At 36.9% G+C, this 10981-nt stretch overlaps 1 protein-coding gene across 7 annotated transcripts in view; it reads right to left on the bottom strand.

Annotated features, from left to right (window-relative positions):
- Positions 1-2147: 2147 nt before the first annotated feature.
- The window catches only part of LOC139977250 (uncharacterized), a 131404-nt gene continuing 122570 nt past the window's right edge, over positions 2148-10981 (bottom strand). For all 7 annotated transcript variants that reach the window (XM_071986523.1, XM_071986522.1, XM_071986518.1 and 4 more), the window contains 4 exons: positions 9989-10286; positions 9347-9443; positions 8520-8669; positions 2148-8146 (listed from right to left, as the gene is read on the bottom strand). In XM_071986523.1, the coding sequence (XP_071842624.1) occupies positions 7700-8146; positions 8520-8669; positions 9347-9443; positions 9989-10286 (992 nt within the window). In that variant the 3' untranslated portion in view covers positions 2148-7699. The remainder of the gene's footprint in view (positions 8147-8519; positions 8670-9346; positions 9444-9988; positions 10287-10981) is intronic.

Here is a 10981-nt window from a genome sequence, read left to right as displayed (position 1 = left end):
TGGCTGGTCAATTAATTAGGTGCACTCAAGGATGAATGCTAATGGCAGTATTTATGGGTAGTTACTGCTATCAATTAACACATTATTAATGCTTGAGTGAATTTGAGGAAGACTGTTGTTCTATAGGCAGGCTTGACTGTCCTGATGATGTCATAACACAAGTTACTACATTAGTTTGTGTCGGACTAAAGACTAGTTGTGACAGAGACTTGAAATGTAAAACAGACTCAACCTCTCAGTACTTAGTTTGGTTTTGAAATGTTAGGTCACATTAAAGTTTCATGATTTTGACTTGGTTGTGATCGTCAACAAAAGAGAAGTAAACCTTGACGAGAATACGATAACGTTAAGTACGCTTAGAAACATTGGTACAGCAAAGAGAGAGTTTGATGTATTTAAACTCATCATGTGTAAATAGTTAACATTATGTCTACTTAATATCTATGGAGAGGAACAGAATGTTCAGAAATGTCTTAACGTTAAAAACGTTAAAAACGTTAAACCCGTCATCGTATTGTGTTACAAGCAGAGATGGACTCAGTGTTATGCATGTTTCATTTTGGGAGTGACTGTTACTTAACAGACCGATTCAGTACATTGATTGTATATGTTATTCGGTATCAAGTATCACAGCCTAGGCAGAGTTTACCTTGGACATGTGTAATTAATTTAATTTCCTTTGAAAGGACTTGCTAACATTCAAGGTCACTGAACTTTTGGAATTTTTAAGTTATGCGATCACAACTGGCAGTCTGGTTAAAGCAATTAAGGGATTAAGGATAGCAGTATGCAGTGTTTACACTGCTCCTAGTAACCTTCCATTGCATTCATGGTACTGATACTGCACATACTAGGGCTTACTATGGTTTACCATTACTATCAGGTGTCAGTACTGGTAAATCATTTGTATATCATTTGACTTTGTATATCATCATGACAAGTATATCATTTGACTCTCATATGGAAAAAGCTGGAAAGTTGTGGTTTGATGAGAAACCCACTCACTGAAAAATAGAAAACGTCAAAGAGAAAACGAAAGAGTCTCATCATTTTTTCAAAACTTTTTAATATCTTTATTTTGCCTTAAAAAGCCAGCGACTTGATACATACAAATACAGCCAAGAATCCAGAATATCCGTGAAAGCAGAGGCCCAAGAGAAATTTCTTTTTGGATACCGAAATCACCAGAACTGTAGCCAATTTTTTGAACATCAATAAAATTGTAAGGGATTGCTGCAATCAAAGTGAGCTAAAGTCGTCCACTGTGTACCGTGTCTATGCACCAGATTATGTTTGTAGTTTATCTTTGGTATCAAGCTTTCAGACGGGGAAGCCCCAGACCCAGGGAAGTGTAGAAGGGACATGTAAACTGACATTTTGGTTTGATGCAACCATTCATCAATATGACACGAAGTTGAAAATTGACGTTTCGACGACATATTCTAAACCGTCAAATTGCCGAAAATCTGAACATTTACGGTTTCGTCAAGATGCATCAAGTCGTTATGACAAGAGTAATTAATGTTTGACAAAATAATACCAAATCATCAAAATGTCCAAAATCATAAATGAATGTTGTGGCGAAATGCATAAACTGTTACATTTTTGTCATTTTGATGAGTTGATATGATGTTGTCAAAACATTAAACTGGGCAGATTTTTGCCATTTTTATGAGATCATATATCACAGCTAAACATCAATTTACGTTTTTGGGGGTTATTTTGACGATTTTGGTATTGGTCGACAATTTCAGATTCTTTGTCGTTTGGACAAATTGTTGCATCCCATCAAAACCGTCAATTGACATGTCCCTTCTATGTTTCCGTACAAACCTGCTCCAACTATTGCAAGTGTATTTCTACCACTAAACCTGACCTTAAATCATCACATCTATATGCCCGATTGTTGGAATCATATTACTCTTTTGTCATTCTGACACAAAACCATGTCCATAATTATTCAAAGTCGGTTTGAATGTGAAAGACTTACCGTTGTGAAGGACCACGCTGCCATGATATTGTGTACACCTACATTATTGTACTCAAGTGTACAGTTAATTCCATATATCATATTCTCTCATACATTCTCCTTTTCAACTTTTTCAACATCAAAACACCTGAAGAATGACATAGACATTACAAAAGGGTACAATTCTTGACATTTATTTGTACTCTTTGGTGAAGATAAAAAAAACGTAGCAAGGTGGTTACAAGAAGGATACAAATCAACAAAAGATTAAAAAAAAAAAAAAATTTTCTTCACAAGATGAGTGACACTGATATGTTTCGTGCGTAGACAAGACTCGCTCGTCAGAATTACACACATCTTGACCGAGTTACAAAAATTTAAAGGTATAAATACAGAGCCAACATATTTACAAAAGTGATTTAAATTAATCGTAAAATGTAAACATACATTGGAGAAAAAAAAAGAAGTTTTGATTTCATTGTGTATTTAAGTTATATATTGAAATGTCATAATAAGCTGTACATTTGTAACAGAATAAATTGATATAGAAATGTAAATAATTTCTTCTGTGGTGAAAACATCTTTGAAAAGCCAGCCACAGGGTGGAAGGGTGGGGTGGTGGGGGCGGCGGGGGAGGGGTGTGAGTTAAAATAATGGGATGATTGTCTTGTCCCAAGGTGAATGGAACTTCCTGTAATTATTACACTGGCAAATTGTCTTTAGATGCAAGTTTGTTTATGGATATTTTTTTTTATATATTATGATTATTGTGGCATGAATAGATACCAGCTGCATTGCTTATAAGTTTAGAATCCACTCACCCCCGCCTATCCAATTTTACCCTCAGTTGTTCTCCGATTTCATCATGTTAAGATATGCTGTAAACTGTAGACTATGAAATGTTTGTAGCACTCCACTCGTTTCCCAAACTCTGGAAAGTAATTTGCGGATAACTATTTCAATATCATCTTTGCAACTTATACAATATATACCTGCAGATAATGAAACCATGCAAATACAGTAGTGTCAGTTATTTATTCTTTTCCTAAAACTCCCGAGATACTTTGGATACTCTACATTTCTTGTGGATTCTGGTCCTCTGTGTCGACCGGCGGCAGTGAAGCGCTAACAAACGATACTAATAAACTTCTCTCTCGAGCTATAGAACCCGGTCGAAACGGGGGTGTCCTGCAGAATATTAATGCACCATATGATTATTAATCAATACTGATAATTGATGTAAAAAATGATCAAGTACGAATATTAATTATCTACATATAACATGAATGTTCAAAATATACAATATTTATACATATGAAAGAACTCCTGAGGACCCTTCAGAAGTGACAAGAGGAGCTACTTGTGTTAAAAAACTGAAATTAAAAAAAAATTATATGAATTATTCTGAGGTCAAATTACAAACTAGGATAAAGAGAGAAGATGTAAGATTTAATGTTTTTTCCATATTTTTTGTCTATATTTAAAGACAAAGTCCGTCCAATCCTCAATGCCCGTTTCTTTTGTGAGATATACTCCACAACTAAACCATCGCAGAGGTTACGCTACAGTCTCCTTGTGTCATTTATTATCTCTATCATATCACTTTTATGAGAAGACCAACAGGTACCTTTTGAATGAACAATCCAAATTGTACCGTTCACAAGAAATGTTTAACACAAATAGCTCCTCCGTAAAAATAAGTAGTTACAGAAACCCTTCCTTCTGATCCCTATTCTCTTGTTCAGATCTTTCAAATATCAACTCCATCACACACACACCTTGCCAAAAAAAAACACACAAAAAAGAAGGAAATTCTGAGCTGCAGATTAAATTTTTTCTAAAGGCACTCAAAGTCACACACATCATGCAGCTGTCAGAATCAGTCTCTGGAGGTTTTATAAATCAGGCAGATTATTATTATTATCTTGTTATTATTATTGATACAAATAAGTGGTTTAATTTATCATAAATCAGTCGTTTTGGTTGTAATCAATCCGTTATTGATCAGTACACTGATAAATCGACGGTTTTAAATGCCAGCGTTTGATCCGAATAAATGAGAATGCTAAAACTTGTATCGAAATTGTTTTCAAAATACTTTTACTGACCATCCAAGTCCCATGTCTTAAAACAAAATATTTTCAAATAGACAATTAAATATCTCAGTGATGAAAAAAAAATGCTTTGATTTGTGCCAGTTAAAATGGTGGGCTGACCAAAAAAATTGAACATTCAGTGACCATTATTGGACTTTTCTAGCACAATGTTGGGCTACACTGGAGACCTCAATTAAAATTTAAAAACCTCTCTATATCCAATCTCTCTCGCATGTGATGTTGGATGATCCAGCCCAAATTTTGGTCTGGAACGTAAAACTTGGATAACCACGTACCATGCAGAGGTGGCCATGCAGCTCTGCAGACACTATAAGGATCTTCATCAGCGGCTGATTGAAATCAAAACAGACTACGAAGACAGTAACAGACACAGATAGACATAGAGTTAAATGGGACAAATGAGCAATGAATATAGAGTGAAACTAGACACAACGAATGAGAGATAACATCAAAATATGTCTGGGTGACAAAATGTCAAGAACCCAAAAATCCAATTCCTCTGTCGCTGGCAGAGTAACCTCTAGTTTGGTGATAACAGCTAGAAGGATATCTCAATTTAATGAATCAGAATCTTTGTTTGGAGAAATACTCTGTATAACCATTCACAAGATATTGTGTTATAACACAGTATAACACAATAATATTGTGTTATATAACACAATAATATTGTGTTATTCCAAAACATATTAATATTGTATTATTGCAGCATGATAATTCTAGAAGAGTGGTAAAGGAGCAAGACTACCTCTTCTGACTGTCGGTGAAATTGCAGAAACTGCTACTACAGAAATGATTTCTCTGTGTTTTTTTTCTCTTGCCATTAATTTTATGAACGAACCCAGACACTAAATATCAAAGATTGTTTTTCAAAAATCTCCCAAAAGAGAGTAATACCGAAATTATTTCCACAAAAAAATACAGGATTTTTAGAACGTGTGAAATGGTCATCAGGAATCTGAATACGTGAAAAATGAAAGATTTTTTTGCAAATTTCGTCTGGATGTTAAAACTTTTAACTTGGATTTTCGGCTATAACTTTTTACTATGAAATACGGGAAGATTCAACTGATGATGTGAAAAGCGATGAAAAATTGTAGAAGACTTGTTGGAGCTGAACTGTTAAAGGCAACGATGCTATACCCTGCAGGTTGGATGTAAAACCACTTGGTAAGGCAACCTATCTTAAATGTGCTGTACGTAATGTGAAGTGAGAGGGAGTGTAGTTCATTCTTGTCTAAAACTAGAATAGAGAAATACCTCCTCTGTCTTACTAAGATATTAGATTTGTATCACACAGTTGTTACTACATCTTAAAGAACAGTCTCTCATGATAGAGCTTTGACCAAAAAGAAAGACAGAATGTGTTTATTTTTCGTTCCAATTATTTTCATCAATCTGTCTTCAGTCCTCTTAAAGTCGTAGGAGACGGTGACCATGTGACCAGGATGAAGCTGCATATAGTACATATGACACAATTCTAATAAAAACGTACATGTGAGAAAAGGACGGGCATGCAATACTGAAAAAGTTCGGTCAAAAATTACCAGAACATCCGTATGTTTCTTATAGTCCACTGTAATTGTATGACTGATCACTGAACCCCACATTCCTTACATGGAAAATCACAGATGAGTAGTTACTGGTGTACATGCGCTAAAGCCTAGGACTGATCAAGATTTTGCTATTTTGTTTAATTCGTGGCGGCTTCAGTCCGGGTGAAAAACTGAACATGTGGAGTTTTCCAACTGGTAATCGGCACTGTGCGGTTCGTAGTTTAACAAGGTTTTTAACAACTGCGACCGAACACAAGGTTTTTAACAACTACAACCGAACACAAGGTAATATGGTTTCATGTGACCTATAAATCCCACTCTGGTGGTTGTGTGCACACTTGATCAGTCGGTCAGTTTGCAGGAATTCAGTAGTAAATTGAATAAAAAAATAAGTCACGACGGTTGAGTAAGTCGGTTTGTGATCAATCGGGAAGTGTGTGTGGTTGCTGGCCTTTAGTCTATCAATCATGTAACCGATATCCACAGGAAGTAAACATATAAATGGTTGTTGACGTATCTCGTATTACAGCCTTTTGTTTTAAATATTCATCTGTTGATAGGAAGATACTCATAAATATCATGGAAGGTACTGATAAAATTAAGCAAACTTGAAAAAAAGGAGAGGAAAAAAAGTTATGGGCTAAAACGGAATTCAAATATGTGACTTTTGGCAAAAATGGTTACGAAACTCGTCTTTGAATCCCATTTCAGCCAAATGTTTCTTTACTCCTTTCAAAAGCTAATACTGATAATTAGAAGTAGTATCTCTATCATAGTTATTTAAGACACAGCATGCTAGCATATGTTTCATTCTGTTGCGTTTGCGTATGTACGAATGGTAACGCTCACAACAAAACCACCTCTACTGCAAAAGTGAAACGCTGAAACATAAAAAAATACCAAAGGTGTCTATAAAGACGTCACTTTCACATTCCAGAACAATTTCTATTAAAATGCTAGTTCAAAACAAAGCTGGCTTAAGTCAAATTCCGGAACTAAATGTTGCTTAGAGAACCTTAAAAGAGGTTGACGATTTAAATCTCATAAAAAGAATAAGAATGCTGTCGAATTTGCTTTTCTTTGATTATTCACTGGTAATAATTATCATAACAAAAGACACACACACACACAAAATCATTTGTGATAAGTCAAAATTTTGAATTTAAATGTTGCTTAGAGAACCTTAAAGGAGGTTGCCGATTTAAATCTCATAAAAAGAATAAGAATGCTGTCGAATTTGCTTCTCTGTGATGTTCACTGGCGAATAATTATCATAATAAAAGACACACACACACACAAAATCATTTGTGATAAGTCAAAATTTTGAATTCAACTGCAGATTAACAGAGTACCTGGGTTGGATGCAATAAACACCACAGGGAAATTATCTATTGAGCAAACCTAGGAAGAAAATCATCAACAGATTATTTCAGCTAATTTCTTTGATTTGCTTTTTCATCTTGTAAGCCACCAAAGCAAGTAAACAATTTAGCCATTCACAGTTCACAATAAATCTCATGGCTTTCCCCCAGGTTTTCATTAAATAAATTCCAGAAAAAGTACAACCATGGTTTTTTTTTGCCACTTTCTAGGTTAGCCAAATATAAGGTAACTACAAATGCCTCTTCTGAACTAACAATTAAAGGACCATTTCTTTTTTTGTTAAAATCAAGAATACAAACAATTCATAATATAAAGACTGCTGTCTTAGTTTGGTGATCCTTTGCGGTACCGTCGCGACCTTCCTTCGCAGTTACCTCACGTCACACACCTCTACTACATCAACTTCTCTTATATATCCCGGAACGCGAAGAAAGAAATTATTTCCACGAGCCTATTTTCCACCCTGTTATTTTTGAATTTCCTTGAAGCCCTCATAACCTGTCGCTATGACTATGACTTATTCTGGTAAGTCTTAGTTTGATAATCCTTCCCAGTACCTTCGCGACCATCCTTCGCAGTTACCTCATGTCACACCTCTACGACATCAACTTCTCTTACATATCTCGGAATCCGAATAAAAGAAATAATTTCCACAAGATTATTTCCTTTCCGCTCTGTTACTTTCGAAATTCCTTGTAGCCCTCGGCACCCGTCACTATGACGTCCATCCATATTCTCATGGTTTCCGGTGAGGGCGCCACCAGATAATAGACTCTGTTTGTAGTCTTCACGCAGAATGTCAACAGAGGGTTGGGACTCTTGTTCTGTCTGAGGTGGTCGATGTAAACGTCCTGTATCGCCGCAAAGTACATCCCACCCTTCGGTCTCTTGTCCTCCCGGTCCGAAGAATGATACAAGAACGAATGCTTGTTGCGGTTGAAGACGAACCATCTCTTCCTCCACGACTTGATCCGGCCGCCCATCTTGATCAGGTAACCTCTGCATGTTGTCCTCGTGACCGCGATGTGGGGACAAACGTCCACGTTGTGACCCGCGGCCTCGATGTGAGTCTTGAGGTCGAATTCTTCGTTTGTGACCGGTAAGTACCTGGTGAGGGGTCGAGCCTGCGGAGAGGTCGGGTGAAAGTAGGAGTAAGGATATGGGGGTTACAAGAAAAAAACAGAGTTTTGATTATTTTACAATTCTAAACGACATGTCAATATTCTGCCCCTCACCTCCTCCCATCCACCCCCCGCCCCTCTCCCCCCTAGATCCTTCCCCATTCTGTAATTATTGCTGTTTTCAGTTTGATGACTAGCAGGCAAACAGGCGAACCTAAAAACTTAAAACTCATATCTATCTACTTTCAAAGTCTTTCTCATCTTAAACAATTATTCACTTATCCAATTTTTTTGTTACTTTCAGCTGAAATCTCAGTCTTAGCTCCTATTAAATCCATCTCCCACCAACACCTTCCTTCTTATCGTAAGCCTTTACCTGTATTGAGTTTGTTTTCTCCCTCATTTTAACTTGATTCATTATCATTTCTTCCCTCATCTGTGATTCCTCCTTCAATTGTCTCTCCAACAGTTCTCGTTTCTTCTTCTCTTCGGCTAAATGGTTAATCTCTCGAAGCTTTGACTTCTCCTAAAAGACAAAATTCAAACCACATTTGTGAAAGTTCTTTTTGGACAGGCACCGTCAACGATGCAGAAACTCTTGACACGCAGACAAACATTACTCCCTCAAAAAACACATTTGTCATTTGGGATACAAATCTTTCCATAGAGAGGCAAAGTGTACTATCACCCTGTTGAATGTGTTACTACAATATCAGCTTCCTTGTTTCCTGTTTCACAGTCGGGAATGAGTCACCAATGTCCCTTTATTGCAAAATTGGCGATAACATCTGCAATAACCGAGGTGTTGAGTAATATCATTCACAAGAAAAATCTTAAAAGCATTTTAGGAGATTTAAAGAGCAAAATTAGCCTTGATCTAATCCTCTCTTCCAATGCCTAAACATCTTCAAAGATATAGGAATGAAGGAGGGAAAGAGCAAAGGGAGGAAGTTTTATCTGGTCCTAGACTAATTTGAATCTAAGGCTCGGGGCAAACTCTTTATCGTCACTTAAGGAATACTCTTACATAAAGCATATTACACATTGACTGAGGAAGACCTGCCTTCCAGAAGCATCTCAGGGTCAAGGCACGACTTAGATATGAGTGCGAGTCACATGAAAGTTATGAAAAGCACACAAGGGTTGTTTAATTTATGTCATGAATATGCAAAACACAAAATCTACACTGAGTTAATTTTTTACCTGTTCCTCTAGTAAAACCTGTTTTTCAATTTGAGCCTCTCTGAGCATCCTCTCCATTTCTTTCAGTTTCAACCTCTCCTCGGGTGTGAACTGTCGGCTGAGAACGGAAAAAATATTGTCAAGCAGAGTGACCTTTGACCTCTGTTGACTTCATACAGTGTATAGCATTCCAACTGTATGAAGGGATACACCATTGTTCTTTCCAGTACTGTATATACAATGGGACTTCTAAAAATGTCACCAGATTCCCGACTTCATGACTGCCCTGTTGCTATGCTTTATGTCTGACCAATCGCATGCCTCATACATTTCAAAAGTTTTGCACTGACACAATATCACTACAGTTCCTGCCTGTTGTATATATATACAATGCTGCATATATACAAAATTGCATGCATACAATATTGAATACGTACAATATTGCATATATACAATATTGCATATATACAATATTGCTTATATACAATATTGCATGCATACAATATTGCATATATACAATATTACATATAGACAATATTGCATATATACAATATTGAATATATACAATATTGCATATATACAATATTGCATATATACAATACATCCCCACCACAGCCTTTAGGCTATGACACACCACTCCCAATGCACAGTAAAATGACTTACGAGGAATTGATTGACCGTATAGGCGTTGAATGACCAGAGTAAACACCAGGTGCATCAAGCCTGCCCTCTATACTCTCAAAGCTAGATACACTAGCGCAGTCACTGAAGTAGTTGGCCGAGTCACTGTTGTAGTAGAGAGGTGAGCCTAGGGCATGTTTGGGTGACGTGTGTAGGCTTGACATGGTCGCACTGGCAGATTCACAGCGGCGGCGCTCTTCCCACTGGTTGATGGCTTCCGTGGATGCTCGCTGACGAAGCTCCTGCAATCTCTTCTTCTCTCGCTCTATCAGAATCTCTCCTGAAGAAAAGAAGGAAAAAGCAAGAAAATTATCAAATTAATTCAAGTGTAGTTTAAAACCGGATACACAAAAAAATGGCACAAAGTTTTTTTGGGATATCATGGTTGTTGGGGAAGGAGAGGGAAGGAGGGGGAAGGGGGGGGGGGGTAGAGTAAGGTAGGGAGCAGGCTTTAAGCAAGATACCACACTAATGGATAGCATAAAGCAAGTTTTACAGTGTAATTTGACAGGCCCGATGCAAACTGCCGGACTTGGTCCACCAATTCATCGCTAAGGTCCAGTAGATTATAAGGAGAAACACAGAATCCAATCTTCAAGTTAAAGCCTTTAAGAGTAATAAGTCCTTTGGAATCCTTCTACCATAATGTAAATACAAAGATCTACAAAGGTAAACTGCTATATATTCCTTCAGGCTGATAGCATCTGACACCATTTTGCGTAGCAACTTTGGTAGCAAATTTGTCGAGTGATACAGCATAAAGAAGTTAAAACCCATATAGCCAGCAATTAGATTCCTGTCCATCCACTAGGCGAAAAGACAAAATTGAACATTCCTTTAGAGCAGACATTTTACAGACGCGCATCCCTAAGGACAGCAAAAATAATTAAAGTGAAATCTTTATTACTCACTCTTAATTCCCGGCGGAAATTTCGGGATTCCCTACCATTTCTTGATTTGCTTATTACTTTTTGA

The sequence above is a fragment of the Apostichopus japonicus genome, chromosome 12, assembly GCF_037975245.1.
Source record: "Apostichopus japonicus isolate 1M-3 chromosome 12, ASM3797524v1, whole genome shotgun sequence".
NCBI lineage: Eukaryota > Metazoa > Echinodermata > Holothuroidea > Aspidochirotida > Stichopodidae > Apostichopus > Apostichopus japonicus.
This window is presented reverse-complemented; position numbering and strand designations above follow the sequence as displayed.